Here is a 22,907-nt window from a genome sequence, read left to right on the forward strand (position 1 = left end):
ATATTGTCTTCTCTCTTGATTCAACAGACTATTTGTTGTTTTTGTTGTATATCTGTAGGTTCACCCTGCTCTCCTATTTATAGCCTTAAAGAGAGGTTCTCCTAATCCTATTAGAAATTTCCTAATCCAAATTTTTTATTTGGATCTGAACTCTCTTTAAGAGATAAAAATAATCCATTATCTTATCTGCAGATAAAGATCAGCCTTCCTAATCTAATTAGGAGTTTCCTGATCCAAATCTTTATTTGGATCTGAACTCTTTGAGTGGATAGGGATAATCCCTTATCCTATCTGCTGATCCAAATCCCAGAACCGCCCTCATTTAATTAATCTCATTAAGCTAGTTCGAATTGGGCTTTAGGCTCATTAAGTCTATGTGCTCACTTATCCTTTCAATCTATTGCCCAGTTGATTATCCTTGTATGGCGTGGGACCCAAATATTGATCTACACATCAACCACATGGGTTCAACCCAGTCTCTGTTACAAGGCCTGTCCGAATTCATTGTAGGAGACAATGAACCCTTGAGTCTATCACCATGGGCTCTTAATGGGCCCAACATTTACACTAAATTGTCATTGGATTAAGCCACCTTATAAAAACCTAAGAACTGTGGGCATATGCAAAATTAACCCATCAAGTATTACCATCAATGGTCTTACACTTAACCTCTCAGCTCATAATGATCAAACACTGCCCGACAAGAGAGAACCTCTCTCTTGGCTGCAAGGTACAGTGCCGCACTTTTGCAAAACAAATTTCAACGGTTGAAATCAACTGTTAGTAGTTTTGGTTTCCATCAGAGAGTGCATCCCCGATGATTCACTTTGTTCGACAAAGGGGCTGATCTTGTCACTATGATCATTCACTCAGATGAATTCTCAGACTGTCCCAACATACCCAGGTTTTGACCCCTTCTAAGAATCTCATTGATTGGCATATCAAAGATAGCCCAATCCGACACCTAGTGTAGTATCATAATCGAGTCTAAGAGTCAGGTGTAACATTCCGGTTTTGCCCATCTATATCCAAGGTCCGGTTCAGGGTTTCAAGAAAACCCACACTACATGTACCTCAGGTCTCACCCTAGCAGTTAAGACATGATAAATCTCCCTAGATCTATCCAACGACTTTTGAAGATTTTATACTAACACGAGTCTCATATGTGTCCAGTTTAAGGGTATTACAAAGAAACACACCATGATAACATGAATCAAATATGTACTTTATTCATTTACATTAAATGTCATAATGTACATCATTCTAATTGAAACTAAGGGCATACACTGTCTAACAGCCACATCAACAAATGTATGTGTGTAGGTATGTATAAACATGTACTTTATCAATAAAAATATATAATTATTTTTAGATGTAATATATGTATATATAAATATTATTTTAAGTTTAATTTAGATTTTTAATTCAATTTTTTATTTGTAAAAAATGCTAAAAGTTATAATTTGGGGCCGAAAAAGATCACCTCAATCAAAGATATTGAAAAATTACCCAAATTAAAAAAAATATATATATCACCCTAATTGGACATTAGAGTGCAAAGTTGTGGTCCCTAGAAGTTGCACATAGAACCAACCAAGGACTAACTAGTTTGTTACAGCCTTGACACGGAATCAAATCCCACAACCAAAACTTTGGGAAAAAAAGGATCAGTGAGAAGTTATTAATGGTGCCAAAAAAAGAAAGAAGTATGCACATACATTGAGTGTGCAACCCATGACCCGATTATTGGGTCAAATGGGTCAATGGTTCAACATTTCAAGTGAAGATGGTTTTTGACTAGGTCAATGTTTCTTGACCAAATAGAGGGTTTTAGCAAAATTGAACCCAAAATTAAAGTAGGGTGATGGTTTGAATGGTTCAATTGGTAAGGTCAACGACAGGTTGAAAACATTGCTTGGGACACTTGAGCATGCCTTCTCCTTGTTGAAACTTGAATAAAATTGAAAATTGGGGACTAGTGAGTAAGAGAGTATATATAAAAGAGTATGAGAATGTATGTGAGAATATGAGAGTATGAGAGAATATGAAAATTGGTGTGATAAAACTGGTGAATGTTAAGGACATTTATATTTATAGTTAATTAACAAAAATACCCCTAAAAATTAACCATAGGATGGATATTTGGGTCTAATAAAGTTAATTATCACTTCACTAAAATGCCCCCACAAATTAGCTTTTATGGGGGCATTTAAGCCATTTTTCTCCCCAAAGCCAAATTTCACAAATACCCCCCAACTAACTATTTATAGCTGCTGGGGAGATTTTTATGAAAAAATCCTAAAAAAAAGTGTAAAATAGCTATTGAGGACCCTGCCATGGCTATATTCTTCAGCAAGCTGACCCTGCCATGGCTCTGTTTTTCAGCAGGCTGGCTTCGTGCCATGCCGGACTGGGCTATGGGTTGTGGCAGTATGGTTCACATTATCATGCTGTGTCTTGCCAGCCCGTGGACCTCAAAACCCAAACCCAATACGGCCCAGTTGCTACAGTGACCGGTTTGACCAGGTTGTGCCTCCCAGCCCGCGGGCAACACGGCCCGTGTTACATCTCTTGGGGAGTAGGGGGTGTTCAAGGGGATGGGGATGGGCTAACCCGGTTGTATAGCCCCTTTGAAGGATCTAACCCTTTACGCATATTGAACACAATTAAAAATATGAAAATAATTATATAAATTACCATGTATCAAACCATTTTTCCAAATATAGACAAGAACAGCCTTCTCTCCGAAGGACAATCAATCATAAGTAGGAAAGGACTACAAAACAGCGAATATCCCATTTGATTAAAATTTCACCCAAAAAAAAAATCCTATTTGATAGCAAGACTTGTACTAACTAATATATTTTACATCTTCCCACCCCCATTATAGCTTTACCATCTTGATCTCCATGAAAAATAATGAAAAAGGAAAAAAAGAATTTCTTTGGGTAACTGAAAGCACATATGCTTCAAAAAGGTGGCCGAAGGATGAGAATGGGGTGGACTTGATCCATCTTTGCATGATGCACACCATAATGAAGCAAGAATGCCAGAACATAAAGTCCGAACAAAATAGATCAATTTCTTGCCATAAAGGATATCTACCTAGCTTTTGGATCCGCCAAGTTCAACATCCTTCACATTAGTATTCTCTGCCCCATCCTTAAGTAGTCTGATTTCCTCTTCTGTCGAGCTTTCCTTGGATTTCAAGTGGGCGATGATACTGGAATTAACCTGTTTCTCGACCTCCACTGCCCAACTGTAAACTACCATTCCAAGGACTGCAAGAGCCATCCCAAGTATATTTTTAAGTGTCAGCTGTGAGTCGAAGAGCAGCCACCCCAATGTGAGGACACACATGGTTTTCATATGACCTAACACCTGGAAGGAAACAGCCGAAAAGCGTCCAATACAAAGGTACTGGCTCACATTGCAGAATACAGCCAACGAGCACGAGAGGAGTATGAAGAGCTGCACATTTTTCAACTGCCCGTTAGATATAAATCTGGAGGAATTCCTTTTAGATTCAGAGGGAGGCAAAAAAAAAAAAAAAAGCATTTGGAGATGGCATCTCGATTCAAGTGGAAAGATGTGATTGCTGACTTACAATGGCACCGGAAGACAACTTGTAGTTCATTATGAATTGCCCATTAAGGTAGTAATCAATAAAAGGACCAAGCACAAGAAGAGAGAAGGCTTGTATTGGGGCAGTCTTGCTTAGTAATTCAAATGAGCCAATCGAGTACTTCTTCTGTAAGGAACCAATTGTCTGTACCACCAAGTGGGTTTTCATATTAGAAATTAGAGAACATGAACCACAGTTTTAAATAAACAAGATTAAATAAGCATGTAGTGAGCAGAAGAATTTGACCAATGTGCAGATGCAACGTGAGCTGCCTAGATTTTTCAACATGGGTTTCCATACCCGTCTCCCCCAAAGGTCCAAGTGCCATATTTTGCCACTAACAGGTAGTATAGGTTATAGGACTTCACAATAGTAAACAGCTACAACATTGCGTGCAAAGTTTGTCAACTTGTTATTTGGCTCCAAGGGATCCTCCAGTCAGTTCTATGTGCCTGCCATAGAAGTGATGAACAGTAGGCCATGGTGGTTTATGCATGAAGCCACCATGCATCATGCACATCATCTAATATACAAACATGGGGCATCCATAACATGTAACTTGTAAGAGGTTCATATTAAACAATATCATCATTGAAAGTTCCTGTTCAATAAATACGCAAGAGGAAGGCATCTAATAGGCATGAGATGTTTCTGTATAATAATGATTGATGTACAAATCAATAAAAAATTATATTGAGAAACTAGCAGGAACTTTGCCATGACTATCGGGGGATTAATGGTACAAAATACTTCCAGAAAGTCCAGCAAGCTAAAAGACAATAGGCACTGCTACCATCTCTATCCAACTGCATTAGAAAAACGTCATTACCCAATGCTGGTCCCTGCTATCTGAGGGGTTGGGAGGGATGGACTGGAAATGGACCTAACTACTGGCATTTTCTTTACACAAATTGGCCTCTCTCAGACCCAGCTGCATCATGGGAACCAAAACATAGGAACCAAGTACAAACCCCTCAACCATTTCCTACCAGGTATAACAATGATATTTAAAGAACCTCTTAAAGTCCTAGACCACTCTTTAGATATCTTCCCAAAGGAATCCCAACCAAAAGACTTTTCTCCCTTTTAATCATCATTTCCTTACTCTCAACCCTTCATAATATCCCTTCACCTCTTCCTACACCTATAATTTCAGTCTCTTCCATCTTCATTTTCTCTACCTGACTTGATAATAATACATAATGTCTTCAGCACTTATGGATTTAATGTTTTTCATTCATTTCTTTGCTTCTAACTCCATAAACAATTTCCTTGCACTTGTGTTAATATTTTTCATTCTTTTTTTCTCTTCTAACTCCATAAACAACTTCCTTGCACTTGTAGAAAGAACAACCACAATTTCCTACCCACTTCTATTTATTTATTAACCACCCTGTTGATATCAAACAGCTTTATCAAGTCATCAAGTGAAACAAAATCTTGTCTTATCGCTTGTCCCTTCCTGGTTTTCAACACTTCATCATGCCCTTCTCTTTCACAATCCATCACTTCCAACACACAGCAAGACAGGAAACATACTCCATTATGATGCACAACGAATTATGCAAATCTGCATCATCTTCAATACTGCCACTCACTTTCAATTTCCAACTTTTCATATCCGGAACCTTTTTTTTTTGAAAAATGTGATTTTCCTTTAAATAAAGGGAGAGGTTCCCTCTAAAAAGTGTACAATAGTATAATCATCTTCATCCAGAACTGTCATTCATGGCTTTTGACCAATTGTCTGCAGTTTTGACAAGTGTTATCCTTCAAAGTTTTCCTCTTGTACACCCTCTTTAATTTCTTACTAAGACCTACCCCACAAGTCCTCTTAAATGAGAAAAATTCTTTGTAATTATGTAATACTTACCAATCCTTGGCTCCTCTGCACCTTCATACGCTTCCCACAATCAAGATTTTTATCCATTTAGATTGATTCTTCAAGAGCATCTTCCTGCAGCCTAAAGTTAAAACAATCAGATTCAAGCCCTTAATGTCATTATTGTTACAATCTCCTTGATCTATGCTCCTTCTATGACCCAAGGCAACCTCAATATTGATACTAGCTTTGAATAATTGATCATCCTAGTCAAAACTTACCACATTGAACTCCAAGGCAACCTGAATTAATGGAGTAACTGATCTTTTATGGCATCAAAATCTTTTTGTGTTTTTTAGCAATAAAGGCTTTGAGATTGACCTATTTAACCTAGCATACATCATGTCCACATGATGAACAGAGTGTTGGACAGTTAAGAAACAACATGTGAATGCTCAGATGGATGAGTGGTAGAACTAGAAAGGATAGGGTTAGAAATGAAGTCATATATGAAGAAACCGGAGTAGCTTCAATAGGTGATAAAATGAGACAAAGTAGATTGAGATGGTTTGGCCAAGTACATAGAAGATCACCGACAGTACCTGTTAGAAAAAATTATTCTGTTATAAGTTGAAGGGCTAGATGAACTAGGGGCAGACTAAAAAGGAATTGAGTGAAAGAAATAAGAGATGATTTAAATGCCCATACTTTAACGATGGATATTGCAATGAACATAACAGAATGGTGAAACAGGATTCATGTAGCGGAACCCATATAGTTGGGACAAAGCTTAGATGATGATGATGATGGTGGTGGTAATATCATGTTCACATGATGATGAACTAGGGGCAGACTAAAAAGGAATTGAGTGGAAGAAATCAGAAATGATTTAAATGCCCATATTTTAAGGATGGATATTGCAATGAACATAACAGAATGGTGAAACAGGATTCATGTAGCCAAACACATATATTGGGACAAAGCTTAAGATATCATGTTCACATGATGATGAACTAAAGGATCTCATCCATACGAATTTAAAAGTTAAAACTCAGAAGGGTTGGAGGAGACCTCCATAGAGAACGAAGTGTCACAATTTAGGGGGTGTTCTACAACATGGGTTTTTTCATTTGTTTTTCAATTGCCACATCAGCAAAAAACAAAAAACGTACTTGAACTGTATTTTTTGTTTTGAGAAGAAAAAATAAGTTGGTTTTGTTTTAAAAAATAATTCATGTTTTTGAAAACAACAAATGATGGTTTTAAAACTAAAAAAAATAGAGTACAGATATTGTATGGTTTATAAAAGATGATGAGAAATCATTAACATGAAAACATGATTTTCAAACCAGAAATTCAAGAGCAAGTTTTGGTTTCAGTTTTGGAAACAAAAAGCACACATGCAATCAAGAACATGTTTTCCATGTTTTTTGTTTTAAGAACCAAATTATTTTCAAAACAGATGATTTTAATTTGTTTTTTGAACTCACAACAAGAAAAACAATTCACATTGTAGAACACCCCCTTAATGGCCTCCTGTGTTTGTGTATAATGAGATCAGACCATTTTTACTTTGGTATTGATGTGGATTTTGATCTTGATATTGCATGAATGGACTAAAAAATGCCATGGGATATATTGGTTCATTATAAATAATAACATATAAAGTGCTTTTTGCCTTTAATTATTACAACAAAATAAGCAATGCTGAAAGACGTAAACTATACATTTATACCCCCAAACAGATGACCAATGCAACTAATTTTATTGACTTGTCAGCATTAAAATAGATCCGATTTACATATAATGCAATAGGAGCCATTGCTTGGTGCAATGGTAAAATCTGAGAGAATGTGGGTTCAAGTAGAGAAGGCACTTATGAAAAAAGAGAAAAAATGCCAAAGGTTAGGTGCGTATCCAGTCTACCCGCAAATAGCTGGGACCAACATTGGGTAATAGTCTTTGTACATATAATAAAATAGGAGAAGATTCACTATAAGTACTTACAATTTGCTGCAATGATGTTGAAAGGACTGCCATGCAAGCACACAGGAACCCCTTGGCGTTCACCTTCACATCTGTTACAGTACAAACACCTACACCAACAACCACAACCACCACAGCCATCTTAACCTCTCTCGAGTAATGTTTGCCATGAATGACCCATTCCATCACACAAACCACCGGAATCATGCTTAGTTTTGAAATCTGCACCACAAAAATGATAATTAATGCTGCTTATACTGAGAAACCATTCATCCACCCAGCGGCCAGCATAAATTTATTCCATTAGTCTCTACCTGATAAAATCCTACAGAGTTTAGCATTAGACTTAGGTTCATCCCCGTAATTGACATATTGGCAACCACTGAAAACCAGAGAAGCTCCCATAAAGGTACATGTTTTGAAGCAGAATACCCGGAAACATTTGACACGAAACCAACCAATGCAGTCACCGCGAAGTGAAACCCAGTCAAAGTTGTTGCTGAAAAAGAAGAAAACAATATTAAGCGCAGGAAAAAAACGAAAAGGGCAATTTTACCCTCGAGCGAGTAACAAAATCAAGAATTCCCACAACTAATCTCAAGAAAAGAGGGTGTAGTAGCCAAAGAAACCAATTCAGATCATAGATGAGTATCAAATCCAGAAGAAAACATTATGGAATCAGCTTCAAGCCTAAGTAGGAAAGAGATCCTTAAGCTGATTAAAAAAGGCGGGACAAGTTATACTCAATTACCAATTTACCCATCTTGAGATGAGAGATTTCAAGCAAATTGTAGCAAAAGAAAATCAAAAGAAGGGAAACTAAACAAGGCAAAACCAGAGAAACAAGAAATTCAAGTCCATTGGAAATTGTAACTCGAACAGCAAGAACCAAGACGCAAATGAAAATAGTAATCTACATAAGAAACAAAATCAAGATTACATAGCCAAGGAATGAGATCTATAGAAGAAAGAAAACCAGGAAAAGATAACCACACTTGGCAATAATTCACAGTGAAATCCAGTAAATTTCAGTAATTCACAATGCACAATGAGATATAAGAAGATCAGATGTCAGATCAGAGAGAGACCAAAGCTGAAGGCGTAGCCGCTAGGGGACATAAGCTGCTTGTTGGCCATGATAATGCCAACGGAGCTGATTACGTTCATTGCCCACGCACTCACATCCGAGACAGCCGAGGATTTTTTCTCGTCCTCCATGTCCTCAGATCGAGAAAACGTTCTGTCTATGCAGATGTCAAAGAGAATATTATTTTAAGCCGAAGGGAAGAAAGAATGAGCAGAAAACTTGTGAAGGGCGAGGAAGCCTGGTCACGCCTCCATTTCTTGCTCCCTCCATATGTTTTCCTCCATGGATATCCCCTTACTCCCTCTCACACTCGCACTCACACTCGTTTTCACCACCACCACCTTTCACAACCCACACACTTAAATTCCAAATCCGATCTCCATCCAACATCTATCCTTCCAATTATGTGCATCCAAGCCCACCATGGGCCAGGCTTTAACTCAACCCATTTATCATGAGATGGGATCGGACCCATTAATAGACAATCAAGGAAAGCCAAGCCATTAATAAAGGGGAAAAAAGACAAGCAGGACCCTATTGTCACGAGATTGTACGATGGAGTAGGGGTGCCCACGGTTCGGTTGGAGTATTTTTTCAAATCGAACTGATTTGATCGATTTTTTAAATATGCAAATCGAAACCGAATCAATGCAATCGGTTAATCAGTTCATCGATTAATCGATAGATTAGTTAATTGTGATTCGGTTTTTCGGTTTTTTTATACACTTAAAGAAAAAAAATTAAAATTGGTGTCAGACTGTTGGTGCTGTTGATTGTTGTCAGTGCCGGTGGTTGCCGACGAGTGTCACCTGAATGAGAGCCTGAGAGGTGGTGTAGCTGTTGCCTAGTGGAGATGCAGAGAAAAAAGGTGAGAGAGAGAAGAGAGAATTGAGAGAGTGAGACGGCGTTGGTGCTTGTTTGCCGGATTGATTAGATGTTGATGCTTGCTTGCCGGTGAGGCGGCGACCGTCGTTGCCGTGCTGGTGATTGGCGCGGGCCGTGCGGCCGTCTAGACTCTGGAGTGGAAGAGAACTGAGGGAACGAGAGAAGAAAATTGAGAACTTATAACAAGAAAACGGAGAGAAGAGAAAAATAGAAAAATAGAAAAATGAGAGAGAAAAAAAAAAGAGAAAGCTGAAAAAGACAGTTGGCAGTCATGGAAAAGATAAGTTGGCACTCTAGCAAGGCAGATTGCCGAATAAATTTATTGGTAGGTAGCTAATAAATTAAAATTTGAACCTAAAGTCTCTTAGATTGCAGCTAATAAATAGGTACAGTAGGCGATTAGGCGTCGAATAAATGAAAATCTTTTATTCGATTTAAAAAAAAAATTAAAAGTATATAATATATAAATATATATTATTGTATATATCCGTGGATTCGGTTAACCGTTGATTTTTTTAAATGGTTAACCGAAACCGAATGAGCTGACCAGTTTGATTAATCAATTTTTCCGTTCGGTTTCGATCCATTCGGTTTTTTAATTTTTTTGCTCACCCCTACTATGGAGCCCGTACAGTATTCGTTAGTCAACGAGTAAGCCTACAAAGTAAAAAAGTAAAAAATGCAAGCAATAAATCAATAACAAATGCATACAAATTAGATAAAAGGCTTTTTATATTGTATAGAATGATGATAATTACAATCATACAAGTTTTTGTTAATCTTTACATGATCTTGACACTATTCAATTATCTATTTCCCCACAAATAGTAACTTAAGCTTTTGGAGCTTTGATACCTTCAATATTTTTTGTAGCAAAAATATTCATCCAAGAGTTCAAACGTATAATTAGGAGACAACTGAAAGTAAAACCTTTGCATAAGAATTGTAAATATCTAGGGCTCCCTCTCTTCTGGTCTAAGAATAAACATTCCAAATTAACTTTTGTCTAGATAACATGCAAGCAAAACTCAACTCTTTGAGAGCCTCAACTATCGGTCAGACTGAGAAAAAAATATTAATTCATTCTGTTTTACAATCTATTCCCCTCCATGCCATGACCTTAATTAAATTCCCCCAGAAAACTACTGACCAGATGGACAAAATAATCAAAAACTTCTGGTGGGGAACTTCAAAATCAAAACCTCACCCGTACCATGTGTGCTTGGAATGTCCTAATGTTACCTAAAGCTGTGGGAGGTTTAGGTTGCAGAAATCTCCAATTAACTAATAAAGTTCTACTCAAGAAAACAGCCTGGAGATTTCTTAATGAACAAAACAATCTATGGGCTCATCTTTGGAAATCGAAATACCTAAAAAACCATACTTTGTTTCCCTACTCTATCACAACTTCAGGTTCCAATTTTTAGAAATCAGTAGCCCCAACTCTTATTGACCTTGCCTCTAAATGTCTTTCTTTAATTAAGGAAGACTCTAAATTTCCAATTTCTCAACGACCTTGGGTTCAAGCACAAAATCAATTTTCTTGGATTTCTCTTCCTTTAGCTCCCCAATTTCAAAAGTTGAATATCAACCATCTTATTCAGAATGGTCAATGGAATCGAGACGTTATTATTTCTTTATTTGCTACTGATGAAGCAACAAGGATTTTGAATACCCCATTTTCCCATCCAACTTCGTGGATCTGGTTCCAACATAGTTCAGGCAAATTTACAGTAAAGGAAGAATACAAGAAGAACCAAGGACTATCTTGTCCATCTATAGACCTAGATCTCAGCTTTTGTCTTAAAAAGCTTTGGAAACTAAAAACTGCACCCCATTTTCAACTTCTGTTTTAGAGAATTCTTAATAATTTCATTCCTGTAAAAGATAAGATATTTCAAGACAATCAACACAAAACTTGTGTCCTCTGTGATCTAGAAGCTAAAACTTTAAATCACTTATTAATGAATTGCAATTATACCCAAGCAATCCTATTTGCCAACCCTTGGAATATTCATTACAAATTTATATTTCAAGGATCCTGGATATTTTGTATTAAAACTCTTTACAATTAAACTGCAGATTGCTCTCTATTTATGAATATTTTCAACTAGATAGTTATAGCTTCTTATTACATATGGTATGCCAGGAATGAAAAGAGCTTTAAAAACAGATTAATTCGACCTACCAATCTACTGCATCAAATTAACAATTCTTGCTTATAGTCAAATTCTCATTCCAACATCGATGCTCCCCCAAGTCAATACTCAATGGATAAAGTTACTCTTAGCATATCCCAAAATTTGGATCTTATTGTGTTTATTGATGCAGGGAAAATCTCAAATTCTCTATATACATATGGTGCTATTTGTCTCTCAAAAAACCTATCTTGCTTGAAAATCATTAGAGGTAGAACCAACCAAATTTTTTTCGGTAATTCAAGCTGAATTGTATGCTATTCTGCAAAATTTATCAGAACTTTCAATCTGGGAAATTCAAGAAGTTTGTATATACACTGATGCTCAGCAAGTAGTTCAAGCGCTTCAGCAAAAGACAGATCTACCCTGGTCCTGCCAGTGGCTTTTGTTTAGTATCAGTTCTTTAATTTCAAAGTTTAGACACGTCTCTTTTGGCTTTGTAAATAGGAAGTTTAACAGTACTGCCCACAAGGTATCCCAATTAGCTAAATCTCATTGCCTATCATCTTTTGTACTTAATGAATATCAAGATGGGATACCCAAGGTGAAGGACTTTATTATCTTGGTTTAATATTAATAAAATATATCTTTCAAGATAAAATGTTGAATAATCATACTACTATTTACAATATTGCCATTGGCATACTTCCCCTATACAAAAAGCATACAATGACCCACCCAAGACACTTGATGACACTCAGATGGTGTGCTGATGGTGATGTTGGTGGATGAAATGTCATAGTTTCCCCCACTCAATTTAATCTATAGCCCTTGGACATCTTTCCTTAATGAGAATGAATCTATAGCTTCAACAATTTATTATAGGTAAAAACAACTAATGCAGGTAAATTGTTCATATTTATCTTTTAATTTTCTTTTGTTTTCCTATTTTTCTGGGGTTTCTAATGCACTTTGTCATTCTATGTTGCTTCTTATAATGTGGTTAAACTTAATTGATGGAGTCTAATTTCTAAACTTAATGTGGTTTTGTGCACATGTAAATTACATAGTACACACTCACTTTATCTGGATATTGTTTATACTAAGAAGCATATCTTGTATCTTAGAACGAAAGGGAAGAAACAAAAAGACCAACTTGTCATATTGTTGTACAGAGATTGGCCCACTAGTTGTTAAGTTACCCCTTCTAGATCTACTTAAAATAATTGCCTCGTTGCTTCTACACTTTGTTCTAGAGTTATTCCTTTTTAACTATGCAGTAAAGTTCACCTGATCACTCTTAGTTATTAGAAAGAGTTGGGTGTAACCGCAACCTTTCACTATGTTTGCTTGTCTCATATGTTTTCAGTACTTAGTTCCATTTTGTTTAGTAGTACTTTCTAATATGTTATGTTTTCTTTTGGAAGATTCTGGACTTTGAAGTGGCTGGATGACTTAAGGAGGCAATTAGAGAATCAAGGAAAGCCAGAAAATCCTTTCTTTTGTACTTTTAAAACTGAGTAATGACTTTTTTTTTTCCTTTCCTGATTGAATCAAAGTTTAATCATTATTCTAGTTTTTAGATGACTTTGCATTTTTATGTCATTAGTGTGCATTAAACTATGGCCATTGGCATCTTCGTTCAATACGCATAAAATCAGAAAATCTCTAGGAATATGTTTTCCTAGTAAAAAAAATTGTCAGTATTCTTGTTATTGATAAAAAAAATGCCAGTATTTCTATTTTACTACTATATTTCTCTTTCATTTATAGATCTCTACAGTCCACACACCAAATAATTTGTTTTATGTTGTATTTTTCTATCTGATAACCGAAACAGGGGGAGGATCGTGGATGGAGCTGAGTCGGAATTTTACCTTGAAACACCAAATATGAGTGATAATGAAGATGCTTAGCAGCTCAAAAATATTTGTACATTATGCCTATTAATAGTAAATCTTTACTGAAGACAAAATGTACTCTGTATCTATGCATTGACAATCACCGTTTAGTAACTATAAATTTCATGTTTTTGTCTTTGTGGTGATATCTTTCACTCAAAACCGATGGACTTGTGAATGGTCAAATTAATCGTCTTAAATTGGGCTGATATAAAAACTGATAATATACACACTGAATCTTTTATTGAACCAGGCATTTGACAGTATCATCCTGTAGTTGGTGACACACTGTATGAGTATGACCCAATCTTTTGTTTGGTGAAGTCCACCAAGTTGGTGACACAAACTCTTAATATGGAAACCATTTTGTTTATTTTCTAAGAAATTAAGGAAATAATTTATTCCTTATTGAGTATTGTTTTATGAGGAAAACATTTTGTTTCTGGAAAATATTTTGAGGGAAACATTTAATTTGGACTGGATTGGGTCCAATCCAATCCATTTGCATTTCAGGTAGACTAGATTGGATTCGATTTGTATGGGGTTTGAACCGGATTTAGTCCAGTCCATTTGTAAATGAATCAATATTGAACTGGAGTGGATTGGACTAAATCCAGTCCAATTGACACCCCTATATGATACTTGTTCTTGATAGTAAGCTTGTTGAGGGCCCGGTAGTCAATGTAGAGCCAAGGAGATCCATCATGTTTCTTTTGGAATAGGACTAGTGCTCCAAAAGGGGCCTTGGAAGGATGAATTAACTCAGCATCCAACAACTCATTCAACTGCTTTTGGAACTCAACCAACTTAGGAGGAGACATTCTGTATGGTGGGCAAGTTGGTGGTTTGGCTCTAGGCTCCAATTCAACCTTGTGATCAACTTCTTTCCTTGGGGGAAGCTTATTCAGCAGTGTGGAAGGCATGACATCCTTAAATTCATCTAGCACTGTTGTAGTTGCTGGAAGGAGATGCATGGTTAGTTGTTTGGGCAGGTCGGAGTCCACCCAAGTAGCTAGGTAGGTGGTTTCTCCTTTTTGCCCTCCATCTCTTAGCTGCAATGTTGAGTGCATCTTGGGGGTAGTCTTCATTTCAGGCACCACTAGTATCATGCAAGAAACATGGTCTTCGAATATGCACACTGAATTGAGGTAGGGTATGGGCATCGCCTTCACTTGAGTCAAGAATTTCATGCCAAGAACAACATGGAAATCATTCATGGGCACAAGTGCACAACTGAGATGTCTATCTTCCCTTCCCAGTCACCAAGTTGCAAGACCACTCCATGAGCTACACCTTGTATGGGTTTGGCATTAGAGTTTACGGCTTTTAACCAGCCAACTTCCTTGGTGGGTGCAAGTTTCAATCTGGTCGCTTCCTCAGTAGAAATAAAGTTGTGTGTGGAACCTATATCTACCATAACTCTTGTGGGTGGACCATTCAGGCGGATCTCTACATACATCAACCCCTTCGGCTTGAACTTTGGTGCTTTCTATGAGCTCATCTTCTTCTTTATTGCATTGTGCTTTTGTAGAGCTCTCATCCTTGTCCCCCTAGCTCTTTCTCCTCATCGCTATGTTCATCATTACTAAGCTTGGCAAACAAGGCATTCAGCTTCCCTCGATTAGGACAATCCTTGGTAGGTTCTGACTCTGCCTACGAATGTGTTGGTATTCTATGTATGTGACATCCACCACATAGACGTTGTTGGCTTTTCTAATGTTGCGAATTGCCAAAGTAGTTGCGGTTTGTATGCTAGCATCTGGCGATGAATGGAGTTTCCCAATAAATGATGCCCTGTGCCCACATATGACAAAGGCCATTGTTGGCACTCATAATCCACTCTACATCTTCGACGTTCAATTGACGGAGTATTAAGTTAAGTAGCTCCCTCTATGGAAGAATGATAGTGATAACTAGACTTGTTCACGGGTTAGGCTTCGGGCCTGACTTACACTGTGTCAAGTTTGGGCTTCGGGCCAAACCCCTTTGGAAAAATCCAAGCCCGAATCCAACCCATGAACAGGTCTAGTGGTAACAACAATTTGCTCCATTATCCACCTAGAAAAGAAAAGAGAAATTCAATTAGAAGGTGACTGATGTTTGTAATTGTGAAGTATGTTCGCATATGAACTGATGCATGAACGTCCTATTTATAAATGTGTTCACCTCTTTGGGTTGCACAAAAGTCATTGTAGTGCATCATATTGGAGTCATTTCCAATTGGTTGGACCGGCCATCCAATGTAGCCCCATTCCATTGTATTACCTATTGAAAATGCATCAATGTTCATTGTATTGATATGTAGCTCCATTCCGTTCGTTTGCTTAATGGTTATTGAATTGCACTATCACCTCATTAACTATCCATTCGGTCTTGTGCATGGGTGTCCAAACAAAATCTAGGAGTAGTACCTAGCTCTAGACTATAGTTCGAACCTATCTTCATGTGTCCAATGGTCATTTGATTGACTGATTGAAATGCTGCAAGTTAAATTATAACTCCATTCCATTGGATTGCCCAATAGTCATTGAATTGAGCCATCACCGCCTTAACTCTCCATTGGGCCTCGTGCATGGGCGTCCAAACAAAATCTAGGAGTAGTACCTACATTTGGACTATAGTTCGAACCTATCTTTATATGTGCCAATCAAACCCACACCCTCCTATTGTCAACATTTCAACACCTTCTGTATAAGCTCGTGAAGTCTCCACCTCTTACGGGGATGTAGAGGGGACCTCACCCCATGCCGTGGGAGTGGCATCACTGCCCATCTACCCCCATGCCACCCGTTTGGGATAGCATGTCAGAATTGGTAAAACCACAAACTGGGCATTCTAGCGGATTCCACTGCCGGCCTTCTCCATGAGCTTGGGGCATTTATGTCTCCTCCGAGGACATAGAGGGGACTACACCCCACACCATGGAGGTGGTACCGCCGACCATCTACCCCCACGCCACTCATCTGAGACAATGTGTTAGATTTGGCAAAACTACCCATTGGCCACTTTGACAGGTTCGGAGCTGATCCTTGCCAACCATACCCACACCCTTCTATTGCCACTCACCCATCGAGCATCTCGACACCTTCTATCTGCCCATCGACCCAACTACCTGGGCCAACAATGGGACATAGTGGTTCCACCGTTTTCCACTGTCGGCCTTCCTCGTGAGCCCAAGGCATCTCTGCCTCCTGCGGGGGCATAGAGGGGACCTCACCCCACGTTGTGAGGTGGTACCGCCACCCATCTACCCCCGCGCTACTCATCCAGGACAACGTGTCAAAATTGGCAAAACCAGCCATTGGGCACTCTAACAGATTCAGAATTGTTTTGTACCAACCAAACCCACACCCTCCTATTGCCACTTACCCACTGAGCATCCCGACAAATTCTGTCCACCCATCGGCCCAACAGCACGGATCAGCTAAACCATCATTTCCCACCGTCGGCCTTTCCCATGAGCTTGGGGTGTCTCCGCCTCTTGTGGGGACGTAGAGGGGACTTCACCCCATGCTGTGGAGGTGGTACCGTCACCCATCTACCCTTGTGCCACCCGTCTAGGACAGCATGTCAAAATTGGCAAAACCACCCATTGGCCACTCTGATCGGAGCTATTCCGTGCCAACCATACTCACACTGTGCTATTTGTATTAAAAAATTATATTGGTTTATTCCATTGACTATAGAGCAAAAATTTGGTCACAACTCACACACACATAATGGGGAAACACTGCACACTAGGCAATATAAAAAATTTTACATTTATCTAAGCCATTCAACTATACATTTACATAGTTAGCTTTGTTCAATATCAAGAAATCATTCAAAAATAAATTACATGGCTCGAGTCGAGCAATTACCCATTTCTAATACTAATTTCACGCACAACAAAACCATCCCCACTCGTGATAGTGCGACTTTGCACTTCTGCTCATGGCAACAACATTTTCTATGAATCCTTCCGTGCAACATAATCTTGTAGAACATTTATGCATATAAGAATTAAAAAGAAGGGAATGAATTACTCAATGTACCAGAAGCTACAGGGAAATACAATGAAGTCATTTTTAAGAACAAATTAGATACTCGTATTTTAAATGGTACGTGTATGACCAACACAAGCATCATTTTAAGTGCTCTACTATTTAATGATGAATAATCTATGTTCACCAAACAAAAAAATGATGAATAATTTGTATTGTTAATATCTGTTCATCACACAAAAAATGATGAAGACATCTTCCTCTTTCACCACAATCACATCATGTTATACGAATCCACATCCTTTCCTCATAGCATGTGCAAATCACGAGATATGGTTCCGGATGAATTAAGCCCCCATCTCCCACCTAATAACATCAATCATTCTCTACAATAAGGGTATCATAATTTAGTACTAACGTGATACAATTCCATGTGTTCTTAGACACAAAATTCATATATACTCATTAGATCAAAGTGAATATCTGCGCCCCGGGCGATGAATTCCATGTACTTCATTATAAACACGCCACACTCACTCCCACTATACAAAACATATATTAGATTTTTCCTCATATTTAATAACCATCATACAAGGACCCCATCACCTACACATTCACCACATAACACATACCCAAATTGTTTTGGGACTGACTCCACGAATTCAAAGGGCTAACTGGTGACCCCGACAACAAATGATGCTAATTTCTCCCTCAATGTTGCTTGTTGCCAGTTCATGTGAAATCAAACAGACATACATCAACAAACCGAGTCATTATCTTCTACCTAACCAATGGTGTAAAAATCAACACCATGATATGCATCATGGTCCTTGCATACACTTGGTGACAGCTGCTGTTTAGGGAATTGTACACTTCAAATTTTTAGTGCAAAATATTGACCACCATTAATTGTCAGTGTGAGCGACCCGAAAGTGGTATGAACACCTTATCAGACACCAATATTTCTTTGGGTTTTAGCCACTGATACAAAACATCATGGTGGGCGTCTGAGAAATACAAATGTATTACAAACACACAACATTGAAATTATATTACAAAATGCATCGTTAGGCTGTGTGGATTTTAACTAATTGCAAGCAACAACTATACCAGTGTCATCAAAGACACATAACATATCTTGATGGTGTTGGTGGACCTTTCCATCAACAAAATCCCATACACATCTATCACCTACAAAACCAATAATGTCAAATAAGCACAAGGGGATTTTTTATGGGCAAGTTCACCTCAGAAACTGGATTGCCAATTAGCCTTGTACGACATATAACACCCCCTAAACTAAAATAGCTATAATCACCATGGACTCTTGGCGGTTGGTCAAGTCTTTGAAGGTCCAAAGAGACAATGGGGAAGAGAGGGAAATAGAGAAGAGATAGAGTGAGAGATCTTCTAAGAAATTATAAGGTTAGAGTCATGTGGTTGTTTGACGCAAGAGAGAATTATTTTCCTTTTTATAGAAAGGACCCCAAGGCTATAAGAAGAAGGATCTAAAATGAGACATTTACTATTATGAAAGGGGATCTTTATCTTTATGTCAACTATTAAGGGAGCACCATTGTGATTTTGCCACGTGTCTAACGAGATTTTTTAAGGACAAAATTTCCATTTTCCTAAGGATTCTCGCATGGTGCATTAGGTTACGTCCCCTTATGGGTTTTCTTATGGACACATAGGGCAATACTTGGATCTGATTAGTGTGCTAGGTATTATGCTCGATCATCTTTAAGGCACCTCTTCATAGTTGGTTGTGAATAAAAATGAATGACAATCTTCCGTAGGCGGGTGTCGTCGACCTCGAGGTTTATCCTCCGTTCATTACAACAATAGTTTTCATTTCATGCTCATCGCAAGGTGTTGATAGTGCATTGGGTTCACCTCGAACTTGTGATATCATTTTATATTCATCGCAAGTCTCAAGTGGCGCTGATTGCTTATCGCAAATCCGGGGAGGTGTTTTATATTCATTACAAGTCTCAGATGGTGCTTCATGCTCATCACAAGTGTAGAATGGCCTTCTGTGCTCATCACAAGTGCATAGGCCTTACATTACTTTGATAAAGTGTCGTCGTGCCATTACATAGGTGTCCCGGTTGGGATTTCTCCGTTTTTCTTTTAACACCCCCACCATAGTCCCAGTGATAATGAAGCATGTACTTACAATAATACCTTATCATAGAGCCATGCTTCATGGTTTAAGATGGGCAATAGGCAATTTGGGGTCAGAAACACCACACCATCACTCTATACTAATTGTTCATTACCATGAGAATAACCATTCATCAACTTCATTACACAATAAAAATTAAATGGACAAAATCAAGTATAAAGAAAATTAATAAAATAGATAAAATCCAATATACAATCATGTGCACTTGCCCTCTCTTGGAGTTGTTCAAGAACCATTACATAACTATCAAATCTTTTTTCGAGAGTAATTCCTTCCTCTTAAAAGAAGACTACAATGGTTGTGCATCCACGAATTGCACCCAATACTCCACAAGTCACTACAATACTAAACAACTCAACCCTAGAGACAAGACCGAGACAACAACAACGATTATCACTTCACCTTCCCCTTTTCTACTCTTTTGGACCTTACAACAATGGCAAACTCTTTCGCTATGTCCTTGCTGCCTAGGAGCTAGGTAAGGCAACACCACTATGCTGTTTTGCTTCCACTTTCTCCTTGACCGAGAAAACCTACATTTGTAGGTAGAGGCAATGGAGGGCGATACATTAACGATCTCGCAAGATGGGGTACAACATATGTGCTAGCCCTTTCAGGAGAATACTCTACCTTTGCGATGTCGCCTACGACTCTAGTAGGCATTTCTGCACCATAATCAACAACTTCTGGCAAGCATGTTGCCAAAGCTGTCAGGCCCTTACTCAATGGTACTCCATCCAGATCCAGACCATTACTTGTCAACATTGCATGAAGCCTTGTAACTTCTTCACGAAGTGCTTCATTTTGCTTTTTCGTCGAGATGTACTGGTTGGCCTCCATACACAAAATTTGATATTCCATAGATTTAACACAAGATTTGCAGAATCCCTTTAAAATCAAGTTAGGAGTTGGTTAACAAATCTCAACACTACTAGTTCGTCAATTTATATATAACTCGAAACATGTAAGTTACGCTAATAATACCTTCTACCCCTTACGATCCACCTATGACTAGGGTCCTCACTATCGCTCAATGATTCTTTACTCACGCTATGGCCCCTTGACTCCGCAAGGATATGAACACCAAAGGTTTATTGCTCTATAAAAATCAACTACCATGTAGTTGGGTCACATAAAGGACTCAGAAAACAAAAACAATCTCATGAATTCAACTTACACAGCCCTCCAACTGAACCTTCACCAAGGCCATCTCCTCATTGGTAGGGTTCAGAACCTCAACAACTTGTAATGAGTTCAAAAATCCATGTGAGATCTTGGGTCTCCTCATAATTAAACAAATAAAAACAAAAACATCATAAGTAGAGGAGTAGGAGTGAGAACCGTTTGTAGTCTATCTTTCTTCAACAAATTAGTTCTCTTCACGTTCCATTGGTAACCCATGTACCCTCACTTGAACAAATGAGGACTAGTATCGGGAACTGAAGGAGTGAAAAGCATTGCGTGCTCGTACAACCACGACTACAAAAAGCAAACAACCAATAAGTAATGGTAGTTGAATGGGATTTACGTAAAGTATAAATAAATAAAAAAGTGAATACTATTAACACTAACCATCAATACAACGCTGCATCCAAATAGGTTTCTGTTGAACGAGGATGCGCCCCTGCTCAATCCAGCACCAGCATCGGATACAATCCGGTCATACCACCAACTAGGTAATCATGTACACATTTTCTCAAAGCATGATCACTGATACGTTGTAAATTGTCAACGTATCCAACCCAGAAGGTGCTCACTCTCAAGTTGCCTTGGGGAAACAACACACAACTGAATAAGAACAATATAATCAACTTTACCACCTCCTCAATGTGCTCCTCACCATCCAAAAGAACAATCTTTTTCAGTCTACGCCACACCACATCCAACTCGGAGTGATTTTCGTCCAATCCAAATGAAGCCATGAACAATCTCCTAGTGGGAAGGCCTTCCAATAGGGCAATAGTATTACCCGATAGGCCAAGCCTTGTTATCAATGCAACATTGGCCTCGAAAAATTTCACAATCCTTCCACCAATGTAAAGCAATACTATTCGAGTCCTAGGATTTTTGTAGATCACTTAGAAGGGACGTTTCCATAGGTATGTGTGGCAAATCTAAGAAGTGAGCAAAGGGTGTCTTTTGTGCTGCAAACTTAGTGGCAAACTATTCACATCTCTCTAAACCGTTTAGTGAAACACCTAACCCCAATTTTTGCACTTGACATTTCCTGTCAAGAATTTAACTCCCGTACATTAGCACAAAAGACAATCATCACACAGTATACCATTTCAATTACATATAAGCAATGGCAAAAATCAACTATCACTCAACCAAACTGAGAAATCAACTCCCAAATATAAATCATTCAATACAAGGTATTCACCAAACAAATGGTCTGTACAGTGCGGTTTGTATAATGCAACAATGTTCCAGTTTGTATTGAACATAGTCCTAGTAACTATTGCTTGAATGCCTACTAAAATGGAGCTATTCCAACTCCAGTTCGAGAGACAACACAAAGGATAATTACAATTGGAAATTAAAACTCCCACATCAACATTAAACAATTCATTCTCAGATAGGTCCTTACCGTACTGAAGTTAATGGGACTAGGGAGCGTCTATGAGAATCCTTCCGACGCTCAAAGCCAGGGGAAGAAGGAGACTGAAGATATTTCTGCCGGTAAACAGAGCTTTGAGCTTTCTTCCAACGGTGAACGAATGGTGTCTCCGACGGCCGGTGAACACAGAGGGCCTCTGAGAATCCTTCCAATAGTCGAAACTTGGGGAAGAAGGGATCGAAGAGATGTCTTCACTTTCTTCTTCATTTTTGTGTTCAAGGGTATAAATCGAGATTCCTTTCAACGACCGGTGAACGGAGGTGAACACAGGGGGGCCTATGAGAATCCTTCCAACGTTCAAACACTCGGGAAGGAGGAGAGCGAAGAGGGAATTTCTGAGAATCTTCAAACGTTTGAAAACACAGGTAAAAGAGAGGTTCCAACTTTGAAAACTCAGGAGGAAGGAGAGCAAATGAAGGGTGCCTCCGACGGCCGGTGAACGAGGAACACAAGGGGCTCTGAGAATCCTTCCAACGTTCGAAAACTCAGGAACAAGAACAGCGAAGAAATTTCTTCTTCTTTTTGCATTAAGGGTTATAATGGGAAAACTCACAAAATTTTTCGCTGATGTATGAGGCAGGTGGAGTTGCTCGTAAATACTGATTTGTTAAGTGGACTCCACGAGGTTTCGAATGCCGTACCAGGCTATTCGAGATTTCGTTTTCTGAGGTG

At 38.4% G+C, this 22,907-nt stretch overlaps 1 protein-coding gene and 1 long non-coding RNA gene across 2 annotated transcripts; both read right to left on the reverse strand.

The window, feature by feature from the left end:
- Positions 1–2,675: 2,675 nt before the first annotated feature.
- LOC104603849 (UDP-rhamnose/UDP-galactose transporter 2-like) lies at positions 2,676–9,314 on the reverse strand. Its single transcript, XM_010268017.3, has 5 exons — positions 8,522–9,314; positions 7,748–7,932; positions 7,455–7,655; positions 3,608–3,769; positions 2,676–3,471 (listed from the first exon to the last, which is right to left on the reverse strand). The coding sequence occupies exons 1-5, from the start codon at positions 8,649–8,651 to the stop codon at positions 3,106–3,108; spliced, it is 1,044 nt and encodes a 347-aa protein (XP_010266319.1). The 5' UTR covers positions 8,652–9,314; the 3' UTR covers positions 2,676–3,105.
- A 10,451-nt stretch (positions 9,315–19,765) lies between these two features.
- On the reverse strand, positions 19,766–22,794 carry LOC148791169 (uncharacterized). The gene is made up of 3 exons (XR_016076329.1): positions 22,206–22,794; positions 21,188–21,842; positions 19,766–21,094 (listed from the first exon to the last, which is right to left on the reverse strand). It is a non-coding gene; the product is annotated as an uncharacterized LOC148791169 (long non-coding RNA).
- Positions 22,795–22,907: the final 113 nt, after the last annotated feature.

The sequence above is a fragment of the Nelumbo nucifera genome, chromosome 5 (genome assembly GCF_055504915.1).
Source record: "Nelumbo nucifera cultivar China Antique chromosome 5, China Antique-T2T, whole genome shotgun sequence".
Lineage (NCBI taxonomy): Eukaryota > Viridiplantae > Streptophyta > Magnoliopsida > Proteales > Nelumbonaceae > Nelumbo > Nelumbo nucifera.

Bases quoted from the DNA above. Each gene is read 5' to 3' on its own strand.
- LOC104603849 (XM_010268017.3), bottom strand. From the start codon at position 8,651: ATGGAGGACGAGAAAAAATCCTCGGCTGTCTCGGATGTGAGTGCGTGG. The intron at 7,933-8,521 runs GTCTCTCTCTGA...CTTCTTTTTCAG, and splicing joins CGGCTACGCCTTCAGCTTTG to CAACAACTTTGACTGGGTTT. The intron at 3,472-3,607 runs GTAAGTCAGCAA...AAAAATGTGCAG, and splicing joins AGTTGTCTTCCGGTGCCATT to CTCTTCATACTCCTCTCGTG.